The sequence below is a fragment of the Oncorhynchus mykiss genome, chromosome 1 (genome assembly GCF_013265735.2).
Source record: "Oncorhynchus mykiss isolate Arlee chromosome 1, USDA_OmykA_1.1, whole genome shotgun sequence".
NCBI classification, from domain to species: Eukaryota; Metazoa; Chordata; class Actinopteri; order Salmoniformes; family Salmonidae; genus Oncorhynchus; species Oncorhynchus mykiss.
In genome coordinates, this window is record NC_048565.1 from 70,851,777 (window position 1) to 70,868,945 (window position 17,169).

At 40.4% G+C, this 17,169-nt stretch overlaps 2 protein-coding genes across 3 annotated transcripts in view; both read right to left on the reverse strand.

Annotated features, from left to right (window-relative positions):
• Positions 1–145: 145 nt before the first annotated feature.
• si:dkey-187a12.4 lies at positions 146–5,992 on the reverse strand. Of its 2 annotated transcripts, none has more exons than XM_036984496.1 (4): positions 5,448–5,992; positions 4,555–4,775; positions 4,274–4,433; positions 146–415 (listed from the first exon to the last, which is right to left on the reverse strand). In XM_036984496.1, exons 1-4 carry the CDS (start codon positions 5,740–5,742, stop codon positions 222–224), a joined length of 870 nt encoding a protein of 289 aa, XP_036840391.1. In that variant the 5' UTR covers positions 5,743–5,992; the 3' UTR covers positions 146–221. The 2 variants fall into 2 exon arrangements, with proteins under 2 accessions (XP_036840391.1, XP_021466381.1); XM_021610706.2 differs by having other exon boundaries at positions 4,555–4,781; positions 5,448–5,967.
• A 5,344-nt stretch (positions 5,993–11,336) lies between these two features.
• slc24a3 (solute carrier family 24 member 3) overlaps positions 11,337–17,169 on the reverse strand; it is a 98,867-nt gene continuing 93,034 nt past the window's right edge. Inside the window, exons 13-17 of the mRNA XM_021610716.2 lie at positions 16,823–16,989; positions 16,629–16,743; positions 16,009–16,121; positions 15,143–15,208; positions 11,337–14,997 (exon numbers count right to left, since the gene is read on the reverse strand). Coding sequence (XP_021466391.1) covers positions 14,848–14,997; positions 15,143–15,208; positions 16,009–16,121; positions 16,629–16,743; positions 16,823–16,989 — 611 coding nt within the window. The 3' untranslated portion in view covers positions 11,337–14,847. The remainder of the gene's footprint in view (positions 14,998–15,142; positions 15,209–16,008; positions 16,122–16,628; positions 16,744–16,822; positions 16,990–17,169) is intronic.

Genomic DNA, 17,169 nt, shown 5'->3' on the forward strand with positions numbered 1-17,169 from the left:
ATAGGGCGGAGCACAATTGGACCAGCGTCGTCCAGGTTTGGCCGGGGTAGGCCGTCATTGTAAAAATTATTTGCGTAGTTAAATAAAAGGTAAAAAATAAAAAACTATATGCATTAAGGAAATAAATGCCAGTCTCTAATAAGCACCTGTTGTGTTCAGTGATTTAAGCAAATAAATGCACGGGCTATGTAATTGAAGTTTTACGGTAAGCTGGTTGAGCGTTACTGTGGATGTGTAGGCAGATGTGTAGGCAGACCTACACATTCATTTGGACACAGGAACTCGACAGGTGGTTTGTAAAGTCGTCGACCACTCCCTCCCTGTCTGAACGGTGTGTACCGCAGCCATTTCTTCACCACGTCTGCAAACTGATGATGTGTGGCCTCTTTGCCCACAGGGGTTCTTTTCAGAGCACCTAAAGTGACAGAAGTAGAGGTCAGTGCTGCATCCAAATTAACTTCCGAGGTTTACTTTCCAAATGTCTCTTTTTGTCTGTATGGAGACTGATCGGAATCCTTCTAATGATCCATCCATCTATCTATCCATGCATCCCTCCCAGTATGTGTAAGATATGATAGTATGGACCTATAACATCTGCATTGTGGAGAATGAGCCAGAATCACAGAATCAAGAAACAAAAAAATTGAACAATATTTTTAAAAAATGTATTGAACAATCATGAATTTTCCTAAGATTATCACAAGACATTAATAAAAAACAAATCAGTGATTGATATTTTCCTTCAACTTTCTGAAGAGGCAATGGCACAGAAATGCCCGTCTGTGTGCACGCATTTGTCTCCCATTTTGTTCAGCCGTTAATGATGCTAATGTAATGACTACAGTCTTCTGGTAGATGGAAAGGCTTTACCTAAAACCTTCTCAATTAAATGTTAACAACAAAGTAGCCTATGCCTACCTGGCCTAATTATATCATGACTATTTGCAACAATCCAGTTGCCATTTGTTCTGCAAACTCTGCAATCACAAGCGCTACAGAAACGTTGCTAACCAAACAGTCTCTTGCTGGTGCTCACTTGCATTAAAAGGGTCCAATTATATATTATAGTACCAGTCAAATATTTGGCACACACCTACTATTTTCTACGTTGTAGAATAATAGTGAAGGCATCAAAACTATGAAATCATATAGTAACCAAAAAAGTGTTAAACAAATCAAAATATATTTTATATTCTTCAAAGTAGCCAACTGATGCTACTTTGATGACAGCTTTGCACACTCTTGGAATTGTCTCAACCAGCTTCATGAGGTAGTCACCTGGAATGCATTTCAATTAACAGGTGTGCCTTGTTAAAAGTTAATTTGTGAAATTTCTTTGCATATATATATATATATATATATATATATATATATATATATATATACACACACACACACACACAGTGCCTTGCCAAAGTATTCGGCCCCCTTGAACTTTGCGACCTTTTGCCACATTTCAGGCTTCAAACATAAAGATATAAAACTGTATTTTTTTGTGAAGAATCAACAACAAGTGGGACACAAGCATGAAGTGGAACGACATTTATTGGATATTTCAAACTTTTTTAACAAATCAAAAACTGAAAAATTGGGCGTGCAAAATTATTCAGCCCCTTTTACTTTCAGTGCAGCAAACTCTCTTCAGAAGTTCAGTGAGGATCTCTGAATGATCCAATGTTGACCTAAATGACTAATGATGATAAATACAATCCACCTGTGTGTAATCAAGTCTCCGTATAAATGCACCTGCACTGTGATAGTCTCAGAGGTCCGTTAAAAGCGCAGAGAGCATCATGAAGAACAAGGAACACACCAGGCAGGTCCGAGATACTGTTGTGAATAAGTTTAAAGCCGGATTTGGATACAAAAAGATTTCCCAAGCTTTAAACATCCCAAGGAGCACTGTGCAAGCGATAATATTGAAATGGAAGGAGTATCAGACCACTGCAAATCTACCAAGACCTGGCCGTCCCTCTAAACTTTCAGCTCATACAAGGAGAAGACTGATCAGAGATGCAGCCAAGAGGCCCATGATCACTCTGGATGAACTGCAGAGATCTACAGCTGAGGTGGGAGACTCTGTCCATAGGACAACAATCAGTCGTATATTGCACAAATCTGGCCTTTATGGAAGAGTGGCAAGAAGAAAGCCATTTCTTAAAGATATCCATAAAAAGTGTCGTTTAAAGTTTGCCACAAGCCACCTGGGAGACACACCAAACATGTGGAAGAAGGTGCTCTGGTCAGATGAAACCAAAATTGAACTTTTTGGCAACAATGCAAAACGTTATGTTTGGCGTAAAAGCAACACAGCTCATCAACCTGAACACACCATCCCCACTGTCAAACATGGTGGTGGCAGCATCATGGTTTGGGCCTGCTTTTCTTCAGCAGGGACAGGGAAGATGGTTAAAATTGATGGGAAGATGGATGGAGCCAAATACATGACCATTCTGGAAGAATGGAGTCTGCAAAACCTGATGGAGTCTGCAAAAGACCTGAGACTGGGACGGAGATTTGTCTTCCAACAAGACAATGATCCAAAACATAAAGCAAAATCTACAATGGAATGGTTCAAAAATAAACATATCCAGGTGTTAGAATGGCCAAGTCAAAGTCCAGACCTGAATCCAATCGAGAATCTGTGGAAAGAACTGAAAACTGCTGTTCACAAATGCTCTCCATCCAACCTCACTGAGCTCGAGCTGTTTTGCAAGGAGGAATGGGAAAAAATGTCAGTCTCTCGGTGTGCAAAACTGATAGAGACATACCCCAAGCGACTTACAGCTGTAATCGCAGCAAAAGGTGGCGGTACAAAGTATTAACCTAAGGGGGCTGAATAATTTTGCACGCCCAATTTTCCAGTTTTTGATTTGTTAAAAAAGTTTGAAATATCCAATAAATGTCGTTCCACTTCATGATTGTGTCCCACTTGTTGTTGATTATTCACAAAAAAATACAGTTTTATATCTTTACGTTTGAAGCCTGAAATGTGGCAAAAGGTCGCAAAGTTCAAGGGGGCCGAATACTTTCGCAAAGCACTGTGTGTGTATATATATATATATATATATATATTTAAATGTGACTTTGAGAGTGAAAAACATTTTTTTTTAAACTGAAAGCTGGAAAAACAAAACAGAGAAAAGTGAATGTTAACTAAATGGAATTAAGCAACAAAAACAACAAGATATAAATACACACCACCGTTCAAAAGTTTGGTGTCACTTAGAATGTCCTTTTTTGTCTATTAAAATAACATCAAATTTATCAGAAATAGACATTGTTAATGTTTTAAATGACTATTGTAGCTGGAAAATGCAGCTTCATTAAATAGTACCCCACAAAACACCAGTCTCAACGTCAACAGTGAAAACGCGACTCCGGGATGCTGGCCTACTAGGCAGAGTTGCAAAGAAAAAGCCATATCTCAGATTGGCCAATAAAAATAAAACATTATGATGGGCAAAAGAACAGACACTGGACAGAGGAACTCTGCCTAGAAGGCCAGCATCCCGGAGTCGCCTCTTCACTATTGACATTGAGACTGGTGTTTTGCGGGTACTATTTAGTGAAGCTGCCAGTTGAGGACTTGTGAGTCTGTTTCTCAAACTAGACACTAATGTACTTGCTCAGTCCTCTTGCTCAGTTGTGCACCGGGGCCTCCCACTCCTTTCTATTCTGGTTAGAGCCCGTTTTCTCTGTTCTGTGAAGGGAGTAGTACACAGCGTTGTACGAGATCTTCAGTTTCCTGGCAATTTCTCGCATGGAATAGCCTTAATTTCTCAGAACAAGAATAAACTGACGAGTTCCAGAAGAAAGTATTGGTTTCTGGTCATTTTGAGTCTGTAATCGAACACCCAAATGCTGATGCTCCAGAAACTCAACTAGTCTAAAGAAGGTTTTATTACTTCTTTAAATCAGAAAAACAGTTTTCAGTTGTAATAACATAATTACAAAAGGGTTTTCTAAAGATCAATTAGCCTTTTAAAATGATAAACTTGGATTAGCTAACACAATGTGCCATTGGAACACAGGAGTGATGGTTGCTGACAATGGGCCTCCGTACGCCTATGTAAATATTCCATTCAAAATCAGCCGTTTCCAGCCACAATAGTCATCAACAACATTAACAATGTCTACATTGTATTTCTGATCAATTGATGTTATTTTTAAATGGACAAAAAAAAGGAGCTTTTCTTTAAAAACAAGGACATTTCTAAGTGACCCCAAACTTTTGAACGGTAGTGTACATATATCTTTTATAGAGTCTTACGGAAGAGAACCCCTTGGAGGCGGGTGTTTCTGAAGCTCCTTTTCTGGCCGCGGCCCACCCAGTTGAGCTCAGAGCCCACAGCAAAAGATAGCACAGCCTGCATGAGCCTTCGCACTGCATCATCCACTGTGGCCCCGCCCATCCGTGACAGGTGAGACACCTGTCATATATATATATATATTAATAACACAATCACTTACCATAATGTAACAGTATAATACCACAGTAGGTAGTGTGCTTGTTGCTGGTTCAAGCCCTGTCGGGTCACTCGGTCCACCTACCATTCTCTTCTGTGCTCCGGCATCCTCCAGGTGCCTCTCTGTGTCATCTAGCTGCTCCATGGTCCTCAGCGGGATGTCGATGTCTAGAGCCTCCACCTCCTCCTCTACCTCCGTAAAGCTCTGGCCCTGAACCCTGGCCTGCAGCTCCCTCAACACTGCCCACTGTCTCTGCTGCTCCTCCTTGATCTCCACCAGCAAGGAGATTATTTTACGCTGGGCAGCTGTCTCTGAGGAACAGTGGATAGGAACAGATTTGGGATGACACCAGGGTCAAGGTAGGGGCCCCAAAAAGTTGTGTTGGTCAGTTAGTTTGTTGATTTGTCATATTGTGTCACATTTTAGAACAGTAACAGACCTGGTGTAGTTAGTCATTTCTCCCATCAATCTAAAACAAGAGTGTAAGCGTCATTGGCAACTGTAGCTAACTCTTCATTCAACTTTTCTTTTGTTGCTACGACTAGTTCCTGCAAAGATGCTGAGAAATGCTAGACGTGCAGCAGTTAATGTCAGGAACCTCTTTGCGCGGTTCAAAACATGGACTTATTATCTTTCAGAGTTATCTGGCGTTAGTAGAACCACCTGCAACTGGACATTTATAAGACTAATGTTTTCCAGAATCGAGAATTGAGAGTGAGAGTGTAGGCAAACCTGTAACGTCCAGGACAACAAACATATTTGGTTATATCACATTCTGGCGTACAAACTGTAGCAATTAAAACATTTAGCCTGAGATCGATTTTATTAATCCTGCGAATCTGATTGGTCACACAGCTGAATAATTAATGCAATTCTTCGTTTTTATCGCTGCTTGTTACTTCCAAGTAGGCTAGATACAAAACAAAGTGAAGAATTCGGTCATATTAGAACTACATTTAATCAGGGTAAAACGTTACCTGCTGATGACGAGGTACCTGGCATCAACAACTTTTCCCCAACACCACCCGTGCTAAACGTCGCACTCAGGGACTCAACGTCAAAGTTGACATCAGGTCGTCTTGAAATATCATCTTTGGGAATATCCTCCGAGCGTCTCGAGACATGTTCCGCAAGATTGTTCATTTCGTCGGACACAGCTGAAAGTCTCTGCTGGAGTGTTTCAAGAGCTATGTCTGCCATGTGTTTGTTGACCAAACCTTCCATACGTCGCTGCATCGCCCAGCTAGAAGTATCTCCATTATTATGCTCCATAAAATTCCTCAAACAGTCGACCTCCTCAACGTTAGTTTAAACCAACAAAAACCTTTCTACAATGTCTTTCTATCGTTCAAGGTAAACGCAAATGTGGACTAGTGAGGGGAAAACGGAAGTGGTTATCAAACAGTCCACAGCCATAGCACGATATCACGTTGCAACAACGTCACAGTAATGTTGCGAGAACATTGAGGGAGCTCGATTCATCCTACCCGGGCGCCCGTGCAGCGGCTGAAAGTTGATTGCATTCGATTTGGAACCGGGCTTCCTCTTGGGCGTGAACCAGGTACCCGTTCAGTATGACGGCGGAGTCGGCTCAAAACAAAAGTGATGTAATTAAAATCGTGTAGCAATGAGTAAGATACTGTGTTTTCTCATGTTAAAGTGATTGCTTTAATGGCATTCCCAATTAAAACTAGTTTGAAAATTCAAACATATTTTATACAATACTTGTATGTTTCTGGACAATGCACCATGCTACCTTGTTGACAACATACCAAGCTACGAATATTTACTGTCGAATTTGAGAAGGCCTGAAGACGTGCCGGGCCATAGCTTGGTGTACCCCGGGCCAGATTAATCGAGACCCCACGTTGGGAAGGCCGGAATAACTACATTTCCCAAAAACAATAATTTCCTACGGGTTGACTGCATATTTTGTAGCGTTCAAAACAACTGGGAACTTGAAAATCTCTGACTTCCGACTTCAGTGCGTTCAAGACAACTTGGAACTCTGGGAAAAAAAATGAGCTCCGATTGGGAAAAGTCGTTTTGAACGGTCATCCAACTCGGAATTCCAAGTCGTGGACTCGGGCTTCATCTTAAACATGTGAAATGGATATGTACAATTGCATAGTCATGGATGTGAGCTGATACAAAATGTATTCAATGTTATCCCATTAACTGTTTTCATAAAACAGGGGACTAGAAACTTGTAAAATTCCATAAGAATGACAATAAGTTTTTACCTAATATCTTAATGAGAGCAGCAAACCATCACACATAGTCAGTCTTATTTAAGATGTATTTTTACCATGGGCCAGTTACTAGAATAATAAAATAAATATCATTGGCCTCAACAGTCCCAACATTGCATTTTACTACATTGTAATGGAAAGAATGGGGCATGTTTATAGTCCCCATGATCAAAACAGTTAAAGGATAACATTGATTATCATTTTAATCTGCCCACATCCATGACTATTCAAATGTACAAATACATTTAACGTTTGAAGATTGATTCAATTATGTGAATAATTTATCATCTTTACATATCTGGCTCATTTGGTTGTGTATTCTACATCACCACCAATACATCATTGAGCCTACTACAATTATATTTCATACAGGTATGGTCATGCTAAATTGATCCAATAAGACGCCATTGAGTTGTTTGGTGGCAATATTGGAAAAAGGTTTCTGTGTGGTTAATATGTATATCCTGTGATGCCCTATATCTACAAATCTTTTTAAAATCCTGTTCTAGCTGTGTGTGAAATGTGGTGCCTCTATAACCAAAGTTACAATCCAAAAACATAGCTGCCCCAGGTTAGGGCTCTGTGCGGGTCAGTCAAGTTCTTCCACACTGATCTTGACAAACTATTTCTGTACTGACCTTGCTTTGTGCACAGGGGCATTGTCATGCTGAAACAGGAAAGGGCCTTCCCCCAAACTGTTGCCTCAATGTCATTGTATGCTGTAGCGTTAAGATTTCCCTTCACTGGAATTAAGAGGCCTGGCCCTGACCATGAAAAACAACCCCAGACCATTTTTCATCCTCCACCAAACGTTACAGTTGACACTGTGCATTCAGGCAGGTAGCATTCTCCCGGCATCCGCCAAACTCAGATTTGTCAGTCGAACTTTAGATGGTGAAGCGTGATTTATCACTCCAGAGAACGCGTTTCCACTGCTTCAGAGTCCAACAGCGGTGAACTTTACACCACTCCAGCTGACACTTGGCATTGTGTATGGTGATCTTAGGCTTGTGTGCGGCTGCTTGGCCATGGAAACCCATTTAATGAAGCTCCCAACGAACAGTTCTTGTGCTGACGTTGCTTCTAGAGGCAGTTTGGACCTCGTTAGTGAGTGTTGCAACCGAGGACAGACGATTTATACACATTACGTGCTACAGAACTCGGTGTCCCGTTCTGTGAGTTTGTGGGGCCTACCACTACACGGCTGAGACGTTATTGCTCCTAGACGTTTCCACTCTACAATAACAGCACTTACAGTTGACCGTGGCAGCTCTAACAGGGCAGACATTTGCCGAACTGATTTGTTAGAAAGGTGGCATCCCTTGACAGTGCCACGTTGAAAGTCACAGCTCTTCAGTAAGGCCATTCTACTGCCAATGTTTGGAGATTGCATGGCTGTGTGATCGATTTTACACACCTGTCAGCAATAGCTGTGGCTGAAATAGCCAAATCCACTAATTTGAGGAGTGTCCACATACTTTTGTATATATAGTGTACCAACATTCTATTGTCAATGGCACAATTTGTTATTTTTAAACAAAGTTTTCAAAGTTGGTTATATTATATATCATTTGAAAGGTAATTTCCTGACCTTTCAGAACCACTTGTCAAACAGAGGTTAAATGTATCAGAGTTTCCTTTTTTATGTGAGTTATATACACTACTGTTTAAAAGTTTGGGGTCACTTAGAAATGTCCTTGTTTTTGAAAGAACATTTTATTTTTGTAAATGTAAATAACATCAAATTGATCAGAAATACAGTGTAGACATTGTTAATGTTGTAAATTGTAGCTATTGTAGATGGAAACGGCTAATTTTTAATGGAATATCTACATAGGCGTATGGAGGCCCATTATCAGCAACCACCACTCCTTGGTTCCAATGGCACGTTGTGATAACTAATCCAAGTTTATAATTTTAAAAGGCTAATTGATCATTAGAAAACCCTTTTGCAATTATGTTAGCACAGGTTAAAACCGTTGTGCTGATTTAAAGAAGCAATAAAACTGGCCTTCTTTAGACAAGTTGAGTATCTGGAGCTTCAGCATTTGTGGGTTCGGTTACAGGCTAAAAATGGCCAGAAACAAAGAACTTTCTTCTGAAACTCTTCAGTCTATTCTTGTTCTGAGAAATGAAGGCTATTCCATGCGAGAAATTGCCCAGAAACTGAAGATCTCGTACAACGCTGTGTACTACTCCCTTCACAGAACAGTGCAAACGGTCTCTAACCAGAATAGAAAGAGGAGTGGGAGGCCCCAGTGCACAACTGAGCAAGAGGACAAGTACATTAGTGTCTAGTTTGAGAAACAGACGCCTCACAAGTCCTCAACTGGCAGCTTCATTAAATAGTACCCGAAAAACACCAGTCTCAACGTCAACAGTGAAGAGGATACTCCAGGATGATGGCCTTTTAGGCAGAGTTGCAAAGAAAAAACAATATCTCAGACTGGCCAATAAGAAGAAAGATTAAGATGGGCAAAAGAACACAGACACTGGACAGAGGAAGATTGGAAGAAAGTGTTATGGACAGACAAATCTAAGTTTGAGGTGTTCGGATCACAAAGAAGAACATTCGTGAGATGCAGAAAAAATGAAAAGATGGAGGAGTGGTTGACGCCATCTGTCAAGAATGTTGGAGGCAATGTGATGGTCTTGGGGTGCTTTGGTGGTGGTAAAGTGGGAGATATTTACAGGGTAAAATGGATCTTGAAGAAGGAAGGCAATGACTCCATTTTGCAATGACATGCCATACCCTCTGGACGGCACCTAATTGGAGCCAATTTCCTCCTACAACAGGACAATGACCCAAAGCACAGCTCCAAACTATGCAATAACTATTTAGGGAAGAAGCAGTCAGCTGGTATTCTGTCTATTATAGAGTGGTCAGCAGTCACCGGATCTCACACCTATTGAGCTGTTGTGGGAGCAGCTTGACCGTATGGTACGTAAGAAGTGCCCATCAAGCCAATCCAACTTGTGGGAGGTGCTTCAGGAAGCATGGGGTGAAATCTCTTCAGATTAACTCAACAAATGGACAACGATAATGCCAAAGGTCTGCAAGACTGTAATTGCTGCAAATGGAGGATTCTTTGATGAAAGCAAAGTTTGGAGGACCCAATTATTATTTCAGTTAAAAATCATTATTTAAAACCTTGTCAACGTCTTGACTATATTTCCTATTCATTTTACAACTCATTTCCTGTATGTATTCATGGAAAACAAGAACATTTCTAAGTGGCCCCAAACTTTTGAACGGTAGTGTCGGTAATTCTGAGATGTACTCTAGAGGTCAAATTCCAGAAATGTATTTGATTGATAGCTGTGATTCTAAGCTTTTCAATGATATATCAATAAAGGAAATACGTGAGCAATAACTTGTCGTATGCTGACATGGTTTGTTATAGGGTAAAATCCCTATGGGAAAAATGATGGGACTAGCACACATTTTCCAACTCTAGGAACATAGAGCTTCAAGAAAATCCCTATGAGACATCGTCGGCCCAAGTGAGCCCGACTGACCCCCCTGGCTTGGACTAGTTGATGCAACGTTCTATAATGCTTTCACATAGCTCTGATGGAATGTTGAATACATTATAAAATGCTGAGACTGATTACTTGGGGGAACATCTACTTGAGTGTTGGAGTAGCAACATACTATTCTGCATTTTGAGAGTCTGATAGCATTTTTGCAGACTAGAGTGATGGTCACTACTTTGTGCTAATTTGTCCAATGTGTGCTCCAAAAGTTGTGAATGCCCCAAAACTCTGTACACAATACAATGAGGCAGTATGTATTGTGAAATTATAAACCACGTGATTCAAGCCCTGAATGCTGATTGTCTGAAAGCCATGGTATATCAGACCATATACATTGGTAACCAGTTTATAACAGCAATAAGGCATATTTGTGGTTTGTGGAATATGGCCAATATACACAACAGCTACGGGCTGTATCCAGGCACTCCACGTTGCACCTAAGAACAGCCCTTATTGCTTAATTATACATCAGGTAATTGACTCATGAAAATACAATTTTACTGAATTTCTCTCTGTACTTTTCTCGGTTACATCTAAAGGTACATAATGGATTTTGTTGAACAAAAACAGCTTTTCTGGAGCTAGTATGGATTCAAAGCAACACAAGGATACATGCATTACCTTAAGCAAAAATTACTTTATTTATGCTCAAGTAGAAAAATTATTCTAAACATCTGAAACATTAGAACACAAAGTAAACCATTCTGTCTAGATCTCCCTGTTCAGGAGGCATACCTTGGGCCATTTGATTAACATTACGTCATTAAACTCAGCAATCCTATCAGCAACAATGCAGTCATCTAGGAAATTCAGTTTAACAGCTGCGTCTAATCCATCTTTAATATATATATATATATATATATATATATATATACAGTACCAGTCAAAAGTTTTGACACACCTACTCATTCAAGGGTTTCTCTACATTCCAGATGACTACCTCATGAAGCTGGTTGAGAGAATGCCAAGACTGTGCAAAACTGCCATCAAGGCAAAGGGTGGTTACTTTGAAGAATCTCAAATACAAAATATATTTTGATTTGTTTAACTCTTTTTTTTTTGGTTACTACATGATTCCATATGTGTTATTTCATAGTTTTGATGTCTTCACTTTTATTCTACAATGTAGAAAATAGTAAAAATAAAGAAAAACCCTGGAATGAGTAGGTGTGTCCAAACTTGACTGGTACTGTATATAACTATGATTCAATTACATTATAATTACCATAAATAATGTATTATATTAAAATATATCCATGCGAGTTAACAAAGGATACAGTGATATCAATAAAATCTCAACCACAAAACAAGGACTAAGGAGGGCAACAAGGGGGACGTAGGATCACATCTATGAAAATATATTCGACAGATAGGTTGACTAAATATATAAATACATTTACATGTATGTATATCTATGTACATCAGCAATATATCACCCTGTTTATATCACCAATTATTAAAATATTCATTTCTTCAAGACACTCATATCTGCAGATGAGCTCTTGGCAATAGTTTGGTTAATTTCGAGCACATGATCGTATAGTATATGTTTTTAGAACATAATCCTCAAACGTACTGTAGAAGCTGTAATACAGGGATAAATTAACAGCAACACATGACATCTGACCATATTGTCCCATGCTATTATGGTCAATGATGAACTTGTCACTGGTTAACATTTCAGTTACAATAGATGTGCCACTGAATATAGTTTTTTTTCTCCTCTCAACATAAATACCTGTATATTGAATGCTGCATGGGGATATTTGTATGATATTTGCAAAAAAAAAAGAGAGTTGGGAGCCTTTAACTTATAGGCTGGTAGATGTTTAGATAAGTCCCATTTTCATTACAAGCTTCCAGTGCAGATTTCTGTAAACCATTTAGCCTTAGTCTGTCCTACAAGAAAGATGTTCCTCTATTGACAGATAGATGTGCTACTGTGTACGTGTATGTACCATCTAGAAAACTGTCTTATGTGCCTTCAAACAAACAACATATTTACATTGTAAAGCTCATAATTATTGCATTATAAATCATTTGACATTTTAATGATAAACCCTGTTTTCCTTTGACACTAGAGTTGTGCTCTGTCTATTCTAATCTCCCGAGGAAAATATGATAAATATGATATGAACAAAAACAAACAAACATCCTTTAAAAACAAATGCAACCCTAAGACTTTGTACATTCTGAGACTTTTTTCTCCGTTATAACTTATGCATTTGAGATGTTGTGCTATTGGTCCATGAAATTAGTGTTCACAAGATAGGTCATTCAGAGTTTGTAAAACAACGTTTTTCTTCTCCAATAAATGTGTTATTTGCATTTATGAAATAAACCCACCAGGTGAAACATCAAGATTTGACCAGTGTTTTAACAGTGTTCCCCTGCTTTCAGGAGAGGATAGAGAGAGAAATATAATACTTTCTGTAGGGCCAATGTAATTATGGTGCTTTGCTGGTTGGCTTGCCTTGGGCAACAGTCTCTCAGAATCCCCTGTAGGTTGACAGAGGATGTCTGATATATTCCCTTTAAACTAAAGGCGCAAAGGACATAAGCAGTGATTTAAATGTACCACAACCTCTAAACATTGTGCATTACAAAACACACATTACCACAGCCCAACCAACACCAGGTCAGGTCAAAGTTCAGATGCTTTATTCAAAGTGCATCCCTACCATAGAGATAGATCGAGGACTAATCTTTGTATATGTGCCATTATAGCATCTGTGACAACATGAGCGCATCTCCTTGTTTAAGTAGTACATTTTCTTCTTCAGGATTGGCTGATCCCTCCTGATGACCTGGGTGGACATGATGCCAACAGGGTCACAAGGAGGGATCAGCCAATGAAGTTGGAAGTCCCACCCAGTTGACTATATTGTAATGGTGGAAGCCCTCAATGGCGCTGCCCATGCTAATATGACTTTTTGGCCACTAGAGGCCTTTGTCATTCTCAATGATCTCTACTCCTATGAATAATATCACTAGGAGTAATTAGTACAGATACGCCTCATTTCCTCTGTGTGCCACCCTTTAAACAGGAAGTCCTTCCAGGCAATGTACATTTGGTAAAAGTTACTTTGAATAGGACAAAGTCTGTAGGAATCCAATAGTGTGCTGTTGTTCATGGTTGTGCCCCTAGGTAGCAGCACATCTCATTCTCTTGAGCTACATGAGTGGAAAAAAAGGAGTTCACTGTTTTTCACAATCGCTTGCTTCATTTTACCAGGAGATTGTCCTAACAATCAGCAAGTAGGGACACTCATGGCCATTGAAACAGAGTCTCCCACCTTGGATAGGTACCACATATAATATACCTCAGTGTAAATAAATTCTCACTAAAGAGGTTTGACTTGCTAAGGAGCAATACATTTTCTTCCATAAATTGTTACCATCTCAATCAAGTCCATCATAAAGTAAATGTTCAGAATAACTTAAGTAGAAATTCCTCTCTTGCAAGAGTCAAAAGAGTGTTGAAAGGATGTTTTTCCTAAAAGTGACTTTTGACTTGAGTCTCACAACATGCCAAGGAGTATTGGTGTCACTAAGCTCTGCAGACAGTATCTCCAAAATGAACTAATCTTTGAGACCAATATGGGTTGGTTTGGATTTAAAATGCAGACCCCCCCCCCCCCCCCCCCCCCCTCCAAATATGCATAAATAATGTTCAATAAGTTAATAAATAAAATATCTGTCGTCTGGGTGTATTTACAAAGGGTAAAAATGTACAAAACCCCTAATTCAACACATTTCATTATCTTTTAGAGATACCTTTCACTTTCCAACAGTATAGCATATCTGACCTCATATTGCTGTTGCCTATTCCAGCCAAATGCACTCCATTTATCCTGTCCTCTCCTGAAATCGACTCTATACATTAAATCAAAAGGGACAGAATCAATAAAAGCTGCTTAAGCGATGTTGAAAAAGTATCTTTGTGTACATACTGCTGCTCAACAACAGTGTCTGTGTGTGTGTGTGTAGATTGGGGGGGGGTAATGCCCACAGATCATGATGAGAAGTCTGGGGTGTCATCCAGCTAAATGTCCTCTGTCAACTATTTACATCAAGTCACCTGGCACTTTCACCTTAAATGATTTCCATTGACATGATCAACCATAAAAATCATTGCTAATATTGTTCAAAGAACAACACTATTCCAGTAGACTATCAATTTTCTTCAGGCCGGCTATCCTCTAAGCCAGTTAGCAGCTATTAAACACATTACATTATAAAATATAATCAAGATCACACTGAAGAATATAACGCAGTTTCAATCACCTTTACAAAAAAAATCCCAAACAAAAACAATCTTCACATCAAAGCAGGCAGTAGTCGACAAAAATAGCTTTGTTCACGAGTCCTCGTGAGAGCTTTTTACAAGTCAGTTTGTGCTCCCGCATGTGTGTGCCCAATCATCTCCTCTCCTGTTTAAAAACAACCCCACACACCAGGGCTGCTCCATATTACACTGACCATAAAGAAAAGAGACGAAATTCAAAAACGAATGCTTTGAATAATACAAAAAAAGATCTGAGCCGCAGACAGACAGGGGGCGACAGAGAGGAGAGAGAAGCAAGCCTCAGCGGTCTCTGCAGGTGGGCAGGTTGACGAAAGTGAAGATGTTGTACTCTATGAGGATGGAGAAGCAGAGAAAGATGGAGTACATGAACAGACACACCAGGCCCAGACGACGGTCCAGTTTCCACCCGTTCAGATGTACCCCCAGGACCTGAGAGAGAGAGAGAGAGAGGTGGGAAGAGATTAAGAAATTATATCTATAGTTGCTCAATTCAAATTCAATTGTGCATAAACTGTGTAAAATACAAAACACAAGTACATTTGAGTATTTTAAAAAGTACTAAAAGGTCACTCACCGTGAGGAACACAGACCCCAACAGAAGTCCCACAGAGAAGATGAGCCCTTTGCTGTTCAGTTGAATCTAAGAGAAGAGCGGGTTAAACAGAAGAGGATAAACCACGGGGTTGGGAACTGATTTACAACACTTTTGCACCCGTGTAAAGTGTACACCTGCTATTTCCAAAAGAGAATAACAGTTTGAAAAACAACACCAACTTTACACGACCAAACTGATGCATTAGAAGGACGCCATCTCTTCTGAATTCGAGCCCTTCTGAAATGAATACAGTACATCAGCTGTTCTCTGTGTATCCTCTTCTACACCCTCAATACACAGCTCGATTCTCTAACACACAGTCAAAGCCTTCATTCAGAATAATCATGTCACACTCCAAAAGCAGCAAAGCTGTATGTAGGCATTCCTTCACAGCACCCCCACGTGTGTTTGATCTAGTGGGGTTATGGGCTGCAGGTGCACTCAGCTCTATATTTCACTTGGACTGCCGACAGCTACTTTTCTCCTCCCTCTTTCAGCTGTTAGGACCATCTCCCTCCCATGCCAAGCTGGAAGATATGTTTATCTACAGAGATCACAAATAACACATGCTCCAATGGCTATGTTAGCATGACATGACTAATATTGTATATAAACCTACATACCATTGGTACCATGTGACATGAGCAGAGAGGGCTCTGGACAGAAGATCAATTGTGTCATCTCTCACATGATAAAGCAAAATCAAAATGACCTTCTCAGAAGAGGCCGAGCATGTCTAAGTGTCACAGGGGTTGTACATGGCAGTTTTGATTGTGTATTGCTAATAGAGGTTTACTAAAGACCGTACACAGTCAGGGTTAGGAGAAATGGTGTTTGCTACTTACGTAGGAGCCGTAGTTGATGGCTAGGGTCTGCAGGGCCCAGGGTAGTCCCAGTCCAATAAGGATATCAAACACATTACTGCCTATAGAGTTAGACACAGCCATGTCCCCGAGACCTGAGAGAGAGAAAGAGAGAGATGAGTCATAGGCCGAGAAATATAAATCAAAAGACAGAAGAAGGAGGGAGAGGGAGGCAGAGAGAGAGAGAGATGTTGGTAAACATCTGTAACATCAATAAAGAATTCCAACTTGCTGAGGTATTCAGGTTGCCACAAACAACAAACACAACAACAACAAACAGACTGTCAGGGAATGTGGTTCCCATTTCCCCCTCTCAGACAGACGGATTAATATTTGACAGGGGGAGTGGGAATTAACACAGATTAAAAAAATCGAGGAAGGAACCACACTGTGTTTTCTTCTGTCACTGCCACAAGACTCTGTCACAGAGGTTGGGAGGGGACCTGGGTGACACCCAGACTGCCTCATCCCTTCTCTCTTTCCCCTCTCTCTGTTGACCAGGTACACAGACCGTATGGAGCTGTTTGATTCCTGGGTGTTGGTTCATGGGGCAGGTGAGCAGCAATGCAAACAGCCTGGTAGAGAAAGTACTCTGTCCTCACCTTGCCGTGCCACTATAAGACTGGCCATGCAATCAGGGACACTGGTGCCAGCTGCCAGGAAGGTGATGCCCATGATAACATCAGGGATACCCAGAGTAAACCCGATCACTGTTACCTGAAGGGAATAGACACACATCAGTCTGTCTGTCTGTCTGTCTGTCTGTCTGTCTGTCTGTCTGTGTCTGTGTCCTCACCATCCAGACCATGACATAGGAAAAGCCAGCAATCCAGAGGGTGGAGTTGACGAAGGAGACCATGAACCATCTCTCCCAGCGAGGGGTGGCACAGTTAGGCACCGTGAAGAACAAGAGCAGGCACAGAGGCCAGGCCAACAGCCACTTGATCTTATTACAGCACCCAGCTAGAGAGAGAGAGAAAGAGAGAGAGAAAAATATAGAGAAAGGAAGAAGAGATGTAGTTTCAATGTGTTCTTTGCTTAGATTACATTGTGTGATGCTTTTATTGAGGAAATCTAAAAATACCTTTAGGTGGGTGTGAATGTGGCTGACCAACACAATAAAGAGAGCTCAGAGAGACTGAA